The sequence below is a fragment of the Beta vulgaris genome, chromosome 6 (assembly GCF_026745355.1).
Source record: "Beta vulgaris subsp. vulgaris cultivar EL10 chromosome 6, EL10.2, whole genome shotgun sequence".
Taxonomy (NCBI): Eukaryota; Viridiplantae; Streptophyta; class Magnoliopsida; order Caryophyllales; family Amaranthaceae; genus Beta; species Beta vulgaris.
Genome location: NC_079207.1, coordinates 14,915,714 through 14,936,489, shown reverse-complemented (window position 1 = coordinate 14,936,489; position 20,776 = coordinate 14,915,714). Strand labels below are relative to the sequence as shown.

General features: G+C 36.2%; 2 protein-coding genes across 2 annotated transcripts; both read left to right on the top strand.

Moving 5' to 3' along the window:
* The first annotated feature begins 3,253 nt into the window (after positions 1-3,253).
* Positions 3,254-4,323, top strand: LOC125498864 (uncharacterized). Its single transcript, XM_048647167.1, has 2 exons — positions 3,254-3,975; positions 4,231-4,323. Exons 1-2 carry the CDS (start codon positions 3,254-3,256, stop codon positions 4,283-4,285), a joined length of 777 nt encoding a protein of 258 aa, XP_048503124.1. The 3' UTR covers positions 4,286-4,323.
* Positions 4,324-9,217: 4,894 nt separating this feature from the next.
* LOC104895882 (pentatricopeptide repeat-containing protein At4g36680, mitochondrial) lies at positions 9,218-10,971 on the top strand. Its single transcript, XM_010682522.4, has one exon. The coding sequence runs from the start codon at positions 9,344-9,346 to the stop codon at positions 10,547-10,549; it is 1,206 nt and encodes a 401-aa protein (XP_010680824.1). The 5' UTR covers positions 9,218-9,343; the 3' UTR covers positions 10,550-10,971.
* The last annotated feature ends 9,805 nt before the right edge of the window (positions 10,972-20,776 follow it).

Genomic DNA, 20,776 nt, shown 5'->3' with positions numbered 1-20,776 from the left:
TGGGCGTTCGCCCCATGGTCGGAACGTTTGGCCTGGACGTTCGCCCCATGGTCAGAACGTTTGGCCTGGACGTTCCGGCCATGGGGCGATCGTCCGCGGTGGACGTTCCACTCATGGCCGGAACGTCCAGGCCAGACGTTCCGACCATGGGGCGAATATCCACCGAGGACGTTCGCCCAATCCTAAAAAAATTTCGTGAAAATCAATTGAGGGTCGAGGGAGAGCGGTCCGCTGGTGGCCTTGGTCTCAGGTCGTCGGGGGTGGTGGACCAGCGAGGCCTCGGAAGTCGGGGGTGGTGGACATAGCAGAGGTGGTCGTCGCCTGAGAAGGAGAGGGAGACCTAAGGGGTTAAGGGCTTGAGAAGGAGAGAGAGAACTCAAGGTTAAGGGCTTGTCGTGGCAGGATCGGAGGTGGGTGGTGGTGGTGGTGATAGTCTGTTAGGAGGTGGGTGGTGGTGGTGGGTGCTTGGCAAGAGGTGGGTGGTGATGATTTAAGAAAAAAAAGGAAAAGGTTATTGAGGTAATTTCAACTATTTTTTGGGCTATTTTAAGTAATTGTGGGGCGATGTATAGAAGTTCAGCTAGGAGAACGTGGAACATTACATTTCCAAAAGAAGAAATAGCAGCAGCTATATTAGAGGAAAATTGCCCGAAGGAAACTTATCACTTTATTGAGCAAAGATTCAATATTAACTTCGAAAGGTTTTCCTGTAATTTTCTCTCATATTTAACGAACATACTTGTGAAATATTCAAAGTGTTTGGGTAAGAGAAAAATCAGAGATTATTCTTGTATTCAAGAGAGAGAAAGAAAGAGAGAAAAGAGAAGATTTTGAATGAATTCAAAGTGAGTGTCATCAGTTCAGGGGGAACTAAGTGACCGGGAACAAGTTACTTTAGGAACAGAGAAAGGTTCATTAATAGGTTGTAAAAAAGAGTCTTTAAGCCTATTATTATAAAGTGAGTATTGAGTCAAAATTACTCGTGGTTAAGGTTTTTCTTTGTATTGGGCCTATGAAGTTTCCTATTAAAAATCTCGTGTGTTTTTTTCTTTTGTTTTTAAGTTACTTTAATTTCACAATCTAAATTTGAAAATTTCCTCTCAACTACAATTCAAACCCCCCCTTCTTATAGTTGGTCTATGGTTCATAATAGAATAACAGTTTCAACCAAAAATGAATGAAAGAAGTATTATCTTCTTTTCAGAGCAACACTCCTATTTGTTTAGAATCTATTATTAATAATGAAAATCAAAGAAATTTGTGAATAGGAGATAATTAAAAAATAAAAGAGAAATATGTAAGAAATAAAGAAAAAGGCTCCTTTAACTCAACAAATAAGGAACAATTTACAATTGATATAAATACTTTCAACTTTTACTCATATTTGCAATAATCCTAACATCTCTAACTCAGATTGTTGATTTTTACTACCTGCAGATGAAAGCTTGGATTATTCATATCAATTATTCCTAAAAAGTATGTTTATTGATTTATAGTGTAAACGTCGTGTACATCTATAATAATTTTTCTTGTTGCATGTAAGCTCGTACTGCATATAAACCCCAAGAGATAAGTTACAAACATCGATTTTTTTAAATAGCAATATTAATTATTAGAAAACATGACAAAATTGATGCCTTTTTTTATGACTATATATGTTATTAATAATTAGAATTTCATCTTATATATTAATTCTTATTATGCTCACACCACGAGAACCATATATAAATTTCTTCATCTGTTAAATAAGGGAGTCGCAATAACATAGGATTTTTGGTAATTAACGAATACTCCTTGGTATCACACCATGCCCCACCATGCCCCCACACCATGCCCCACCATGCCCCACCATGCCCTTACTTAACCCCTTTTTATTTGTTTATTTATCTTAACCCCTTTCTCTCTCCTACTTTACTCACACCATGCCCCACACAACTTGATTTTCCTTGGTATCTGTAGGAACAGTAAGTGGGAAGATCTTTAGGAAACGGAGGGAGTAGCTTTTAATTGTTAGCTGATTGTATTAGCTTATTTGACTACCAGTTTGTACAAAAATATTTGGTAAATAGTTGATAGTTGATTGTTACATAATTGTGTAAAATGACCAAAAAGGACATGTGCATAATTTATTGTTATATCTTTTATTGTTTATTAACGTAATCAACAACTTTAGGATATAAATGCAATTGTCCCACTCATTCCATAACCTCTAATGTCAAAAAGCTGAGTTAAGGATATAGTTAGGGACTAACCTTTTAACTTTTTCACCTTTTAGGTACTCCCTATTTTTTTTTCACCTTTTAGGTACTCAATCCATATTCCTGAGAATTTAACCATAGTTTAACCATAGTAGTGGGCCTTAACTTATGAATTAAAAAAATTGCCATAATATTTTTTTTACGCCAAAAGCCAAAATACATATGAGTAATTTTAACCCAAAAAAAATTAACTTGGCAAAACCCTTCCACAAGTTCAACTTTTCATATTTCTCTCTGTTCTTCAAAACACTCTTCTGGGCAAATTATCAATCACTTGCGATTGAGAAGGAATTTAAAGGTTAATTATCTACCCAATAATTCAAGGTAAGATATTATATCACTCTTTTCTTTAATTTGTTTTCGCAATTTTCTGCAAATTAGAGAATTTTATGGGTTGAGGTGTTGAAAGCTCAAAACGGATTACGTTGAATTTCATGATTTTCTTTCCAAATTGATCCTATGTTGGTTGCTTATTGCGATGCTGTGTCTTTCTAATTGTTTTCTCAACTGGTTAATTAGAAGTTTATACAGTGTATTTTTGGGTGAATTAGGCAAAAGCTTTTGTCTGTTGATCATGAAATTCTATTGTTGAATTAATGATTAATAATATGCATGTGATGGGAAATATTAGAATATGTTAGAAAGACAATTGGTTTTTTCAAGTTGAAGCATTAGTTTGATTGACTGGAATTTCGTAAAAATGGTGCTGCATTCTCAAGTTAATTAGGACTCCAGTCAATCAAACTAGTTTTTCTAACATATTCCACAACAAGTCTTTCTAATATTGTTCATCACATGGATATTAGGACTCCTGCTTGTTTATTATGTTTTTTTTTCAATGACAATCAAACTCCATTCAATCAAACTAAATCAATGTGAATTAGGACTCCTGCTTGTTTATTATGTTTTTCTTTTCTTTGTTAGGTATGGATATCTCACCTTGTATTGTACTTCACCATGGTGGAAAGTGGATAAATAATCCAAACTTAACATATATGGGTGGTGAAATAAAGTTGTTCAATGACTTGCCAGTGGATATTGATGTGAATTACCTTAAGAGCATAGTAAACTCTTTGGGTTATAGTAATGTGATCAAGCTTCACTATTGTGATCCCTTAAAGGATATTGAGACTGGTATCAGATTTTTAGATTATGATAATACCACATTCACTACGTTTCGGAGTTTTTTGTTAAATTATAAAATAGTTGATGTTTGGACAGAACATTTTGATGGTGATAAACATGATTCTGATGATGACACTGAAGGTAATGGTCCAATTAGGGGTGATTGTCACTTCAACTTTGGTGACTCTCAGGTTGATGGGAGTACTTGGGAAAGTCAGATTGATCGTAGTGAAGAAAGTGACAACAACATTGAAGATGAACATGTCATATTAGATGAACAAGTTGTTAATTTGAATGATGACATAGATTTTGACGAAGAAGGTACTGATAATGAGGATGAAGAAGTGCAAGATGCTAGGAGTAAGATCAAAGCTGATAAAAAGAAAGAGCTCCAGTATTATAGAGAGGTGGAGTCATTGGATAGGTTAACGGCTCGGAGTGCAATGAATTCTATAAATGAGGACAGTGATTACGAGGATGATTCTGATCTCAATAGTATGCAAGTGATCAACAAAGAAGCAATAGATCAACTTTATCAAGTCGTCAAGATGCAAATGTTGGATGTTGAAGTTAAATTATTGCCACTAATCAGGTAAATACTACCATAATAGGTCTTTTTTGGGATTAATTTTAATGGACTTTATTGCTTTATTGTTTATTATTTTATCTTCAATGTAGTTTGTGGTAACTTTTTGAGTATGTATAAGAATGTCATGTACTCAAATTAGTTCGTTTTGTGGGATTAGCTGTCGTTTAGTGAGTTGTATTGCCTTTAAAGACTTTTAGTGAGTATGAATAGAGTATAACATGTTAAATTATAATGTAATAATTTCGGCGAATTTTGCAGGTTGAAGATTTTTTGCAGGTTGGAGAATTTTGCAAGTTGGAGTATTGCATGGTGAAAGTTGAAGTTTTGATGCAGTAGAGTATATGAAGCCACTTGTTTCTAATGGTTGTACACCATAATTTGTTTTGTATTAATCCTTTTTAGAAGGAAACTGCAACTAAAACTCATCCTTTTTTAAAATATTATACATTAAATTCAAGGTGTGGTTAAATGTGTGGTTAAAATTTTTAATTGAGTTCAACGACAATATATGTTGAGTACCCAAAAGGTGAAAAAAAATTAGGAGTACCTAAAAGGTGAAAAGGTTAAAAGGTTAGTCCCTAACTATATCCTTAACTCTCAAAAAGCTTCTCCCCCTAGCTTTTAAAAAAAGAACCTTTTGAGCACAATCAGCTAATTGAAACTTCTATTCACCAAACACTTTAATTAGAGAATTGACTAATCAAATCCTCTATTATGAATTCAAACTTCTAATTTTACCCCGAATCTCTCCTTACCAAACAAGCCCATATGTATAAAAAAAATTAAAACTGTGTCTGAACCATTCATTAGCTGATATTTTAAATACACAAACATATGAATATAACTGTTGAGAAACAGTGGAATGAACAATTCGACTGTTTACATATGTGTGAAGTCCACTGTTCACATATGTGTGAAGTCCATATTTCCTGCGTGCATTTAATGCATGTCAGGTAATTTTCTTTCCGTGTTGAAAACTTTGCAATTGTGCACAGTAGAAAACTTTGCTTATAAATACATCGATGTAAGAAATCAGTTTACACATCAATGCAATACAATACTCTCTGATATATTTGCATAACTTCTCTCTCTATTTCTCACAACACGTTATCAGCACGAGTGTTCTACCGGAATTTTTTTTTAAGATATGAATTCATCAGAAGTTGGAACTAAAGAACAATGTCTCCTGGACAGTGGGACAACACACACCATATTGAAAAATAAAGAGTATTTTTCAAAACTTACAATATTCCAAGCAAATGTTAGTACAATTTCTGGGACAACCAAGCTAATTGAAGGCTCTGGAAAAGCTTGCATTATATTTCCAAATGGGACAAAATTGATAATTAATGACGCATTATATTCGAGTAAATCTCGAAGGAACCTCATAAGTTTCAAAGATGTACGTCAGAATGGTTACCATTTGGAAACAATGACAGTGAACAAAGAGGAATTCATATGCCTAACGGCAGAGAAAAACGGCAAGAAATACATCTATGAAAAATTGCCAGCAATTTCCTCGGGACTATATATATACGTCCGATTGAAATTAATATGATATCTAACCAGAAGTTAGATAATAGAAAATCATTTACTCTATGGCATGACCGATTAGGCCATCCTCAGAGGAATGATGCATAGAGTCATTGAAAACTCAAATGGACACTCTATAAAGAACATCAAAGTCCTCGGTCAAATGAATTAACATGCTCTACATGCAAATTGATAATCAGACCATCTATAAATAAGATTACCACTGAATCTCCAACGTTTTAGAAAGAATTCAAGGAGATATTTGTGGGCCTATTCATCCTGCATGTGGACCATTTCGTTATTTCATGGTATTAATTGATGCCTCTACTCGATGGTCACATGTGAGCCTTCTGTCAAGCAGAAATGTTGCATTTGCAAAACTTTTGGCTCAAATAATTCGATTAAGAACTCAATTCCCAGATCATACAATAAAGAAAATAAGATTAGACAATGCTGGGGAATTTACATCCCAAACATTTAATGACTATTGCATGTCTATTGGGATTATTGTTGAGCACCCTGTACCTCATGTACATACACAAAATGGTCTTGCTGAATCATTAATCAAAAGACTACAATTAATTGCAAGACCATTAATAATGAGGTCAAAATTGCCATCTACTACTTGGGGTCATGCTATATTACATGCGGCAACATTGATAAGATTAAGGCCGACAGCCTATCACAAATTCTCACCATTACAATTAGTATCTGGTCGAGAACCGAATATCTCACATTTGAAATTTTTGGGTGCGCTGTACATGTACCTATTGCTCCGCCCCAACGTACTAAAATGGGTCCACAAAGAAGGATGGGAATATATGTTGGATTTGAATCTCCATCAATTATCAAATATTTAGAGCCAACAACTGGTGATCTATTTACGGCTCGATTTGCCGACTGTCATTTTAATGAGTCGGTATTCCCATCCTTAGGGGGAGAGAAGTGGACCCACAAAATAATTGAAAATTGAACGCGCATCGCAAATGTCGTTTCTGGATATAAAATCGGAAATTACATGGAACGCATCGCAAATGTTTCTGGACCCGAGAACAAATTCATGTGAACAAGAAGTCAAGAAAATTGTTCATCTGCAAAGTATTGCAAACCAATTGCCAGATGCATTCACAGATTCTAAGAAAGTGACAAAGTCACATGTACCTGCTGCGAATGCTCCGGAACGGATTGAAATTCCTAATGACAATAAGGCAATTGAAAATGAGTCAATAGCACGTCGAAAACGTGGCAGACCACCCGGTTCTAAAGATTTAAAACCGAGAAAAATGAAAAGGCAAGGGGAGACAACGAACGAAATTAATATAAATCTCCCAACAGAGCATGATGAAAACAAAAATGAAGAGAAACGTGTTCCAGAAGAAAAGGAACATGAAAGCGTAGACAACAATGAAACTTCAATTAATTATGTTTCTACAAAGAGACAATGGAATCGAAAAGATGTTGTCTTGAATGAAATTTTTGCTTACTCGATAGCGGTTGAAATGACATACGATAATGATGTAGAGCCAAATACAGTTGATGAATGTCGCCGTAGAAAAGATTGGCCAAAATGGAAAGAGGCAATTCAAGCAGAATTAGAATCACTTGAAAAACGTGAAGTATTCGGTCAAATAACCCAAATACCAAAAGGTGTAAAACCAGTTGGGTACAAATGGGTATTCGTGAGAAAACGAAATGAGAAAAATGAGGTTACTAGATATAAGGCAAGATTAGTAGCCCAAGGCTTGTCGCAAATGCAGGGATTGATTATGATGAGACATATTCTCCAGTAGTCGATGCAACTACACTAAGATTTCTGGTAAGTTTATCAGTTTCGAAAGGATTGCAAATGAGATTGATGGATGTAGTGACCGCATATTTGTATGGCTCACTTGACACAGATATTTATATGAAAGTTCCTGAAGGACTAAAACTACCAGAAAATTGCATGCCCAAAGAGATGTTCTCAATAAAATTGAGAAAATCACTCTATGGGTTAAAACAATCTGGAAGAATGTGGTATAATCGTCTTAGTGAATACCTATTGAAAGAAGGATTCAAAAATAATCAAATCAGTCCCTGTGTTTTCATTAAGCGATCTAAATCAGGATTCGCGATCATTGCTGTATATGTCGATGATTTGAACATTATCGGAACTCCTAGAGAACTTGAAGCGACTGCAAAATACTTGATGAAAGAATTTGAGATGAAAGATCTCGGGAAGACAAAATTTTGCCTTGGCCTGCAAATGGAACATCTAAGAAATGGGATTTTTGTCCATCAATCAAACTATACAGAAAAAATCCTGAAACGTTTTTTCATGGACAAAGCCCACCCAATAAGTTCTCCAATGGTAGTGCGTTCCCTGAATGAGAAAGATGATCCATTCAGACCACGAGAAGAAAACGAGGAGATTCTTGGTCCTGAAGTACCATATCTAAGTGCAATTGGTGCTTTAATGTACTTGGCTAACAATACTCGACCTGACATAGCTTTTTCAGTAAACTTGTTAGCTAGATACAGCAATGCACCAACCAAGAGACATTGGAATGGAGTCAGACACTTATTACGTTATCTTCGAGGAACACAAGATCTCGGATTATTCTATCAGTCAAGACCAAATGCGTCACTCGCTGGATATGCAGATGCTGGCTACCTCTCAGACCTACAAAAGGCTAAGTCTCAATCCGGATATGATTCACTTATGGAGGTACTGCAATATCTTGGAAATCTACAAAGCAGACTTTGACGGCCACATCATCAAATCATGCGAATTAATTGCTCTTTATGAAGCTGGAAGGGAATGTGTATGGCTAAGGTCAATGATCAAGAATATCCAAGAAGAATGCGGGATGGAAACAATAACAACAAATCCAACTATCATCTACGAAGACAATACTGCATGCATCACCCAAGTAAGCGAAGGGTACATCAAAGGAGACAGAACTAAACATTTATCACCAAAGCTCTTCTTCACTCATGACCTCCAAAAGGAAGGGACGATCAACATTCGACAAATCCAATCATGTGAGAATCTTGCAGATTTATTCACCAAATCCCTTCCGGCGAAGAAATTTGAAGAATTAGTCCGAAAAATTGGAATGCGTCATCTTCATGATATATGCTAGATTCAGGGGGAGTATTATATGCGCTGCACTCTTTTTCCCTTCGATCAGGTTTTTATCCCACTGGGTTTTTCCTGACAAGGTTTTTAATGAGGCAGTTGATTTTAAGCATATAAGGATACATATAGTTGTACTCTTTCCCTAGTTATGGATTTTTCCCACGGGATTTTCCTAACAAAGATTCTTAATGAGACAACGTCTATTATGACTTATAAGTGGACATTCAAGGGGAGTGTTGAGAAACAGTGGAATGAACAATTCCACTGTTTACATATGTGTGAAGTCCACTGTTCACATATGTGTGAAGTCCATATTTCCTGCGTGCATTTAATGCATGTCAGGTAATTTTCTTCCGTGTTGAAAACTTTACAATTGTGCACAGTAGAAAACTTTGCTTATAAATACATCGATGTAAGAAATCAGTTTACACATCAATGCAATACAATACTCTCTGATATATTTGCATAACTTCTCTCTCTATTTCTCACAACAATAACTACTTTTTACTCCATAATTAGATTGAATTTCTTTTTACTAATCCCTCAAACGGTAAAAACGATTTTTTTTCCTAATTTAAAACGATTTAACTTAATATCAGCAACTCCAGAAAACCTGTAAAACTAACCTAAAACCCTAAAGTCTAAACCCTCATTTCTTCTCTTTTTTCACGTCTCCACATCTGAGCTGAAATCCATCCATTTTTTTGCAGCAAAAAAATGTCATTTTCTCGCTCCATTCGATTTGTTCGTCAACTCTCTACTTCATCATCTTCCTCCATTTCCATATCCAAAGCAAAATTCAAGCTTCGAACAGAGCACGACCCAGATAAAGCTTTACACATCTACTCCTCTGTTTCAGACCATTACACTTCCCCTGTTTCCTCTCGTTACGCCCAAGAACTCACTGTTCAACGTCTCGCCAAAGCTCATCGTTTTAATGACATTGAATCCCTAATTGAATCCCACAAAAAAAGCCCCAAAATTACGCAAGAGCCTTTTTTGTGTTCTTTGATAAGGTGTTATGGGAAAGCAGGTATGTTTGATCATGCCCTTAATACTTATAATCAAATGGAGGAACTGGGTACTCCCAGATCAACGCTTTCTTTTAATGCTTTGCTTACTGCTTGTAATCATTCTAGATTGTTTGATAATGTACCCCAACTGTTCGATGAAATGCCTAAGAGATATGGTTTTGTTCCCGATAAGGTTTCGTATGGGATTTTGATTAAGTCTTTTTGTGAGAAGGGTGATCCTGAATTGGCTTTGAAAACTTTGGAGGCGATGGAGGGGAAGGGTGTTGAGGTTACTGCTGTGAGTTATACTACTGTATTGGATTCGTTTTATAAGAAGGGGAAATGTGATGAGGCGGAGGATGTTTGGAATGAGATGTTGAAGAAGGGGTGTGTGATTGATGTTGCGGCGTATAATGTTAGGATAGGTCACGCGCAAGGCGGTGAGCCGGAGGATGTGAAGAGGTTGATTGAAGATATGGGTGCTGTAGGTTTGAGACCAGACACCATTAGTTATAATTATTTGTTGACTAGTTATTGTAGAAGTGGGAGGATGGATGAGGCTATGAAGCTTTACCAAGAGTTGGAGTCTAGTGGGTTTAAGCCCAAAGCTGCAACGTTTAGAACTTTGATTCATTATTTGTGTAAGAATGAAGATTTTGGGACGGGTTATGATGTGTTCAAGCGGAGCGTTTTCCACAACAAGATTCCTGATTTCGCGACTTTGAAAGTTTTGGTGGAAGGGTTGGTGGCAAAGAATGAAAGGAAGGATGCAAAGGGGTTGATTCGGACCGTTAAGAAGAAGTTCCCACCTAATGTTTTGAATGCTTGGAAGAAAGTTGAGCTAGAACTTGGTTTGAGCTCTGAAGAATCTTCCCCTGGTACTCTTGAAGTGGAAGAGGCCGCCAGATAGTAGTGATCTTCATGTGACGTTAAAGGAATATGTTTGGTGTCTGGCAAGAGCATATGCAAATCTTCATGTGACCTTTGTGGAAGGACACGACAAATTGGGCTCCAACTATGGTGAAATAACTGCGCGGATCCATTGATGTCTGGAGAACCCGAGATGGCATCGGTTTGGAAACAGACGACTGCTGTGATTTTTGGCCCATGTTTGTATTTGCTTTCTCATTTCCTTTGACAGAATAGGATTTGACTATGTCTGTTTGATACCTCAAATTTATGATTAGAGGCTTTTAGTAATTTGAAATTTTGAAGTCCATTTATACTGTACAATCATTGTCATTTTTTGTAGGGCAATGCAATATTTCCATTGTTATCTTTTCCCACATTGCTTCGTATCATATATTGAATATTATTGGAGTTCATTTTCTAGTTTGTCGTTTGGCAATTTTCCTATCACTATCAAATGCTGTTTTTTTTGCGCTAGCATAGACGTATCTCTAACCATATAATTGTTAGTTGTTTCTCTCAAAGATGAACTATTTCGACCTTTGATCTTAAGTCTAGGACTGCTGATGTAACTATCCTCGTTTTGTTAGTCAATCATAATCCTTGTTTATGTCTCTAATGAATCTGTGAAGTTGCCTGTTGGTATTCGGAAGATTTGCTTCAGCAGTCCTGATCATGGAAGTTCTGGCTGATTGCAAGTCGTCTTTGGATTCTTTTAACTCATACATATCTAAAGTTATAATCCTTGTTTATGTCTTTAATGAGTAATGACTCTGTGAAGTTGCCTGTTGTTATTCGGAAGATTTGCTTCAGCAGTCCTGATCATGGAAGTTCTGGCTGATTGCAAGTCTTCTTTGGATTCTTTTTACTTGTACATACCCTAAAGTTGATGGCATTGTGTGTCAAATTCAATGCTATATCTCAGTTAGGTGACTCAAGTATAGTGGTGATGTTTTTCTACCTCTTCTTGGCAGGATCTGTTTCTGTGCACCTGGAATCGGTTTCTTTCCATATCACAGATTGATAGCTACGAGCCTCTGACTCCACTAGCTGATGATTATGTGGTTAATGGTTACTTGAATTTGTGCCCAGTTGAACTTAATGCCTAAGGGCTAAGAACAGCTTATTCTCTTAGGAGGCATGATCATCTGTGGAAGATGCTTAATTTATTTCGCTGTCAGTGTGTCACAGCCTCACAGTTTCCTCTCCGGATCTTATATACTTGCAGTTTGCGCATTTTATTTTTCTTGTCTTATTTTTTTTGCTGTCTATTGAGAATTTGAAAGAAAAGGAAATTACTGAAGCATGTTTATGGGATCTAACCCAGAAATGCTGGTACTTTTGGGATTGGAGCTTATGTTTTTTAGTCTTAAGCGTACACCAATCTCCATTGCAACATGTTATTCATATGGTCGTCATGAAGATATCTCGTTTACTTCATTCTCAGTTCGTCACCAAGCTCATAAACTTGCAGAAGTGGGTAGTCGTCATGACGATATCTCGTTTACTTCATTCTCAGTTCGTCACCAAGCTCATAAACTTGCAGAAGTGGGTAGTCGTCATGACGATATCTCGTTTACTTCATTCTCAGTTCGTCACCAAGCTCATAAACTTGCAGAAGTGGGAGGTCCGCAGGTATATATAGTTCATGTTCACTTCCTCTTGATAATAATGCGTTCGTGGTACCAGAAACATAAAACTGAGACTCCTAAGTCCTACATCTTTGCCTTTCGTGGTTTTATATGATCCTCCAATAAAAGTTTGTGTTTCATATTAGATCTTAGAGCTTCGTTTATTTAGTATTTTTCTACTCTATCTTAAGGCCGATATTATTAGTTCGACTTGTCAAATATCATTCCATGTGCATATTACTACAACTTAAAATATTGAGTCAATCTAATCTAGACAAAGAAAATTTCGAGTCTTGCTCAATCTAGCATCAGTTTTGCATATTATTGATCAACATTAGACTCTAAATTTGGCCAGTCCATGTGCACATTGTTGAAGTTGTAGGATAATATGTTTCTCCAATCCTTCTATCATGTGATATTGTGGTGTGTCTCATACTCAAACCATTTTTACGTCATTCTGATACCCTATATATGCATTATGACTAGCATTTCTGTTTTTTAGTACCATATATGCACTGATAATTACAAGCTTAGAACCTTAGTATTTCATATAAAAACCCCATACATGTGTTAGTAGTAGTCTTGTCTATGCTAATCAGTAATATATGCCAACTAATGGTGTAATGTGTCTCACATAAGAATTTGATTATATTTTTTTTCAGAAAAAGAGAAGGGAAGACAGATGTTAGTTAGAATAGTACGCATCAAAAATTTGCTAGACTAATAATTTTATTCAACATATTCTCCAATTCAAATTATATCACTAATCTCATGAGATATGCTTTTGACCTGAAATAATGACTCAAAGTTAGCCCAAGGTAACTTGAACTTGACTTAAATTAGCTAGGTCGAGATCTAACTAGATCTTAGTTGCCAACAAGTCTTTAATGGAAGATTCATAAACCTAATTAGATATTAGAAAATCACATGGACAACATAGGGACTTATTCAATATAGATTCCCCGTAATGACTCCATGAATGGTCAAATAACCAAAAATTGAGTTCAAGGGTGAAGTTAAGAATATAATAAAGAATCAAATTCTCCCGTTAGAGGTATCTACTTAATCACGATTCATGTCAAGATTTATGCAATTAAGCAAATGAGTAATATGTTAATGCAATCTAAAATCAATCTATGTTGTGTCATTAAACACATAAAAAGACTAATTTTGGTGACATGTTATTATGCAATCAAATAACAGAAAACCTAATCCAATTGTCCAAATTATCAAAAATTAGCATTGTAATATTTATCTAGGTTTTTGATTAATAAAAATAAATATGTGAAGTGATGAAAGCATGGGATTATATAACATGCATATGAATAATATAATGAAATAGAAACAATAGAAAAGAGAAGATTATAGAAATATGTACATAATGTCTCTAATTCCTTTAAGATCTACACTATGACAAATAGATTCTTAGTAAAAATGGAATTAAATTAGAAATTGACCATCAAATACAATACCTTTGTCGCATATGTCATATTTGACAATCTGCAAGAGGAGCAACTTGAAGCTTTAATGCAAATCAATGGAGTTTGAATGCAGTTTGAATGTGTTTGAATGTATTTGAATGTTTGATTGTGTATAGTATGTTATGAAGTGATGAAGTCATAGGGATCTAAGCTTGTGAAAACCGTTGGAACAAAAGTAGGTATTTATTAGGCAAAGGAAACCGAAAACTCCACGAAGAAGATAGGAAAAAAGATGTGCGTTAGGCACACGTACAATTGCTATGCGCACGACCTGTGCATATCGTGCATTGGCTTCGCGTTTTTCATTTTTGTTTACTACATCGATATTGCGTCAACACACCATCGTGCGGTTGACGCAATGCAGATCTAGCTCGGATTTTGATCATTTTACGATTTTTTTTTATTTTTGACAAATTTTATCCTTTGAAATTCGAAATCAGCTATCTTAGTAATAAAAATCTGATTTTTGAAATATTCTTTAGAAATTAATTATCGAGAATAATTATTACTAAAATATTTAAAATGCAATTAATTATGAGGAATAATTAATTGGGTCTTTAGAAAATTGGTCTTGGGTTTGATAAATAAAATTATATTTCTTAAAAGCTTTTGGGCTTAGCTCGTTCGATTGCTCTTCCTTTCGACTGCACCAATTAGGACGACTATATATTTTATCATTGGGTATTCAACGGGGAGACACGATTTTGTGTCTACACATTTTCAAATAAATACACTTGAATACGACTCGAACATAGTCAACACGATCATGAAAAAGGACAAAGGTGAACACGCTTGACCCGAGATGACCCGGCACAACTAATCTGATTGGCCTAAATGCCACCATATAATCTCACAAATAGACCAATAATAGATTTTTGTGATATTGAATTAAACACTAATTTTTAAAATTATATTGCAATTTTAAAATTCTGACGGTACACCATCCAACCCAGGCGACTTATCATTAGCTATATCGAAAAACGCATCTCGAATTTCCTGATCCGAGATTGGCTGTAACAATGTTTGAGAATTATTGGGCCGTCAGTAACACAAGCACTTAAACGGTTTTTCACTACTGGGCACATCCTTCAGGAATGGAATCAAACTCTACTGGTCCTAATTCCGAAGGTTTCCCCTCCGGAGGAGGTAAGCCAATTTCGTCCTATAAGTCAATGTAACGTTATATACAAAGGTATTGCCAAATGTATGGTCAACAGAATGAAACCCCTGCTTCCGCGACTCATTGACGATTTCCAGAATGCTTTTATTCCGGGACGTCATATGGATGATAACGTTTTGATTTCTCATGAATTAACCCACATCATCAATAAGCAAAGAACGGGGTTGCGACATCTGGCAGCCTTAAAACTCGATATGAACAAGGCATATGATAGAGTAAATTGGTTGTTTCTTCAAAAGGTTCTGGGCGCTTATGGATTTCCTTGACATTGGATCCATCTCATACTACAATGTATTGAAACAGTGTCTTACAGAGTACTAATCAATGGAACGACAACTCCAAGTTTTATTCCACAATGCGGTTTACGACAGGGGGACCCTTTGTCTCCATATCTGTTCCTTTTCTGTATGGACATCCTATCTCGAATGACAACGTTGGCCACAGATATGCGCCAGCTTAAAGGGATCAAGATAGGCAAGCAAGGTCCGACATTATCGCACCTTTTCTTCGCAGATGATGCCCTATTCTTCTTTCATGCCTCAGAAGAAGCTTGTAACAAAATCAATACTCTCATCACAAGATTCTGCAATATTTCGGGCCAGATGATCAACCGCCAGAAATCTTTTGTGAAGTTCAGTCCTAATATCTCTCTGGCACAACGTCAGACATACAAAAATAGCCTTCAGATGGAGGATAAACCAGGACTTGGTTCGTATTTGGGGTCTTCAATTGATATCCAGGGACCCAAAGTTCCTCATTTTACTTTTCTATTGGATGTTGTCTCGAGGAAAATAGCTACTTGGAACCAAAAATGGCTCTCCCAACCGACGAAACTCATTATTATCAACTCTATTTTAGTGGCCACTATTATGCATCATCTCTCCATTTTCCAGATCCCTACTACTATTGCTAATAAGCTGGATACCATGATTGCTAGATTCTTTTGGAAAAATAATTCTCAGGTTGGGATTCATTGGAAACGGCAGGAGGTTATTCATCAACCAAAGGGGGCCTTGGCATCCGCAACATAGGAGCTTTCAATAAGGCTCTTCTCATGAAACAGGTATGGCGAATTACCAAGCAACCCCAAAGACTGCTAGCCAAGGTTTTTAAGTCCTCGAACCCACAAGTTTCATGGATCAGATCTTCCTCTCACAACATATCTTTGGGTCGTCGCGGACTACTTATGGCCAGCAAATTATTAAAAGCGCCATGTGCCTGGAAAGTGGGAAATGGCATGTCCATTAGAGCGGCGTCGCAACCTTGGGTAAATGGGACAATTCCTCCTTTTCGAGATGGAGTTAACTTAAGAACTGCTGCAAGAACTCTTGTAGCAGACCTGATCCTTCCTAACAATCAGGGGTGGAATGTGAGTCAACTTTATAACTTCTTCACCCCTCCAGATGCTCGAAAGATTCAGAGTATGGAATTGCCAAATTCGTCTGACACAAAGGACAGCTTCTACTGGCCTTTTACTAGATCCGGTCAATACAACACAAAGTCAAGTTACAGGTTTATTTTACAACAACAGCAAAAAGAAATTAACAGCATGACCTCCCCTGAGAACTCGAATTTTTTCCGTCACCTCTGGGGTTGAACATCATGCCTAAATGGAAAATGTTTGCCTGGAAACTTTGGCACAATTGTTTGGCCACATCTTCCAATCTCCAGAGGCGGGGCATTTCGAACAATAAATCCTGTCAGGTTTGCTTGCACGACGATGAAGATGACCAGCACATTTTCAGATTCTGTCCGCTTGCTATAGAAGCTTGGGAGAGGAACGATCTTCAGATTCAACCATATGATCGTCCCTCGATGCGGCTGGCTCAATGGATCGTTTTCTGGATAGAAAAATTGCTTAAAGAAGATGGTTAAAGGGGCATACGGGTGCCCACGTTCATTGGTACCTTGTGGGCGATATGGAAGACAAGAAATGACCAAGTCTTTCGCCAGACGAGGGCCACGCTGGAAACATTCATTATTCATGCTATGGAAAGTAGTCATCAACATGCTCGGTTCACTACGGATGTTGTTCCGAGAGACGCTCTTCCACCAGCTCCTAATTTATCCCCCCCCCCCCCGGTTTTAAGTTTTCAAATATAGGGCAGGTTCGTATGGAACCTTCAGACGTGATTATCCAAATCGATGGGTCTTGGGATAGGAACAATGGGTATGGAGGAGCATCGTGGGTAGCTATGCGCCAAATGAACCCCTTTCAGAGTCAAGGTAAGTTTTTATGATGCCTCCTCGGCACTACAAACAGAAGCAGTGGTTTGTCTTTCAGCAATCCAATGGGTTCACACAACAGGATTCTCCAACATCATGATCAACACGGATTCAGAGCTTCTCGTCCGATACTTGGCGCCTCACACAAATGCAGACATTTCCATACTCCATACTATATCAGATATTAGGGAGGCTGCGATTCCTCTTCACAGCTGCTGTATTATGAAAGTAAGTAGGGACCAAGTGGAAACGGCCCATGATCTAGCAAACCATTGTCGTATGCATAGAATAAGTGTTGGTTAATATTATGTATGCTTCTTAGATGTCAAAAAAAAAAAAAAAAAGCTAATTTTTGCTAGTTATAACTCATAACCACTTTTTAATAAATTCTAATTGATTCTTTCTAATAACACTTTTACTATTCTGCGACTTCCATATATTCAAGGAAAAATTCAAAGTAATAATCCAAATTATTGAGTGTCTTCTCAAATTAATCCCAACTATAAGTTATTCTAATATAATTTATACTTTGGGGTGGCCTTTCCATTTTACTCCGTTAACCTTTTGTAACCTATTGTAGCAGGTGACCTTTTGAAAAGTAAGGTAGTTAGTCACATGAGCCTCACATGACTATTTTATTATGAAATCCACTCTCTCTTCTCTCTCGCTCTTTCCACCTCCATCTCCACCCACCTCCTCCCTATCTTTTCCCACCCATTTGTTTTATTGTACAATATCGTATTAGACACCATCATCAAAAATCATTTGGTGCTGTCAAAAAAAACTATCACATAAGATATTGATAAAAAATTTAGAAAAAAATGCTAGACCTTATGGCAATCCAAACTAGCAGTTTATTTATTTTTATTTTTTTTGACAAGGGGGTATGAAGTTCCTATTTGCCTTTCCTAGCTTTTATGGCTAGGTTATGCGCATTGGTCACTTCATTTCTACTAACATAGTTACAAGATATAAAGTCAAAGCTGTATGCTACCTTCTTAATCTCCGACACTATGTTGCTGATTTCGATATTTTCTCCTTTCTCAGAAGCTAATTCCTTAACCAGATCTCTACAGTCCACCTTTATAGAGATTGCTTTTGTTTTATTCGACCAAAATTTGAGGCATTCATAAAGTGCCTTAGCTTCTGTTTGAATGGGGGATGATGAAAGAAATTTGCGTGCCTCACTTTTTTAGAACATGATATATAACTTTTTTAAGCATAAAAAAGGGTAAAATTTGAACATTAGACATGTTTTTTGGACTAGCTAATTTTGTTGATTAAGCTTATACTCCCTCCGTTTCCTAAAGATCTTCCCACTTTCTGTTTAAGGGTGTTTCCAAAAGATCTTCCCACTTTTGCTTTATTCCTTATTTGGCAAAATAAATTTCCCTATTTACCCTCTCATGTCACTATCATATGGTCCATCATTACATTATTAATTCAATTTTACTCCCTTTCTCTCTCCTACTTTAACCCCTTTTTATTTGTTTATTTATCTTAACCCCTTTCTCTCTCCTACTTTACTCACACCATGCCCCACACAACTTGATTTTCCTTGGTATCTGTAGGAACAGTAAGTGGGAAGATCTTTAGGAAACGGAGGGAGTATCACTTAACCAAACCCGTCTTTTATTATTTATTTTATTTTTACTTTCATTAAGAGTTTAAAATTAAAACTGATGAGCGATAAAAGAATGTTACGCATATTCATTAAGGATTTCTTATATTTTTATCAACAAAGTATTTTATTTTAATTAAATCATTTCACTTTGTTGATTGTTTGTATTTCCCTTTTTGATTTACTACTTGATTGTGTATTGATTGATCAAATATTTAATTGATATAATTTCCTTTGTTAATTTTTTATGCTATATTTGAATTTGATTTCCTTTCATCTTTTTTTTTTGTTAAGTAGATGATTTACTAAGGGATAATTAAGTAAATTTATTGGGGGATACCATAACTCTCCCCTTGCCTTATATAGTAGAGATAAGCTTGAAGGAGGCGAGGATAGTGAGGATGCGAATTAAGCGATCTTAGCTTTAATGGAGGTGGACGAGTCATCATCTGGTGGCATCTCATGAGTGATGGAAGCAAACTCAGAAATACAAGTACTTGGCGGAGATAAGTTCTTCGGACCCAAATCGGATGACTCTCATGTTGCCGGAATTCATCATCGAAGAATGATAATCAGACTGCGGGATAGATTACCCGGCGACATGAAGGCCTTATCGTAGTAATCTCCATCCGTTGGATGAAGGCCGTAAAACTCATCCATCATACCCAACAATTCTAATTACGATAGAGCATATTTTTCTTTTTTGACAAATATGATACAACGTATGAGATTAAGTGGGTGGGAGAAGTCCCCTAAAAAAAAAAAAGTGGGTGGGAGAAGTAGTAGGAGTCAGGAGAAAGAAAGAGGAAAATGGAAGTGATAGGATTTTGCTACACCAATTTTAAGTAAATTCTCTCTCCTCCCCAAAACTACGAGTTTCAATTCTTTATTTTCTTTGTTTCTTTTGGGAGTAGCTCTGTTTCAGAATGGAAAAGTGTTGAAGAGAATGAATTGAATGAGTCTCACTGATTTTTCGTTGCTCGTTTGTGCTTGGAAGAATTGAACTTCATTGGCAGATAATTTTTTTTTCCAATCTTTTTTTTGTTATTTTTGATTCTTGAAACTAACCCAAATTTCATATAGTAGATAGGAAAAGGAGAAGAGTGATGAACTAAATAGGTAAGGGAGGGAGTAAACGTGTCTTTACTTTCACTAAATTAAAAAATAAAAACTTTGAAGGGGGGAATAAAATGGTTTTGGAAGAAATGTAACCCGATGCACAGGTAATTAGTCAACACAAAGTAAAATGGGAAAGACAACCCGAAAGTATGGATTATATTAGAATAAAACACAGTTGAGATTAATTTGGGAAGATACTCAATACTATACATTATTAGTGTGAATTTTTCCTATATTTAAAAATTGTTATCCCTCGTGTGACCTCCCACCTAAGCGGAATTGCCGATCCTATGTATATGGAACCAAATATTTTTATAAGAAACTTTGACTTTATATAATATTAACTTTGGATTATATGTTCAAGACTAGCTTTTAATGCACGCGATGCGTGCGCCGACATTTCTCCCAAATCAAACCACTACTATCCCAATTACCATACCCATATTTCTGAATTTCACGCAATATTTTTTTTTTCTCTCTATTCAATTGGACATCATCTTCATCAATTTCCCCGAATTTAAACCACACACTCGATTTTTTCTTTCTCCATTCAATTGAGACCGTCGATTATTAGCTGAGGATCATCTCAAGCAAGTTGCAGAGGCAGTCATGGAATTGGCTTTCGCTCAGCCTGCCATGGATCGCCGAGCTTGCTTGCGGTCATGACCCAAATATTAAAGTTATATTAACGAAATTTGATATTTTTTTTTTTAAATTTTAATATATGGGTTTAAGTAATTTTTTTCTCAAAATTTTAATTCATGGGCACAAATACAATTCGAGTTATCATATTTTTTATATCCAAGGCACGAATATTGAAGTCATTTTTGACGAAATTTCATTTTTTCGACCATTTATGATGTAAATTTAATTTGAATTTCAACTATCTTCGAATTAAATTTTATAAACTGTAATCTAAGTTAATTTTTTTTGGAAATAAATATAATACAACACATATTCGTAAGAGTTA

Bases quoted from the DNA above. Each gene is read 5' to 3' on its own strand.
- LOC125498864 (XM_048647167.1), top strand. From the start codon at position 3,254: ATGGGTGGTGAAATAAAGTTGTTCAATGACTTGCCAGTGGATATTGAT. The intron at 3,976-4,230 runs GTAAATACTACC...CGAATTTTGCAG, and splicing joins AAATTATTGCCACTAATCAG to GTTGAAGATTTTTTGCAGGT.
- LOC104895882 (XM_010682522.4), top strand. From the start codon at position 9,344: ATGTCATTTTCTCGCTCCATTCGATTTGTTCGTCAACTCTCTACTTCA.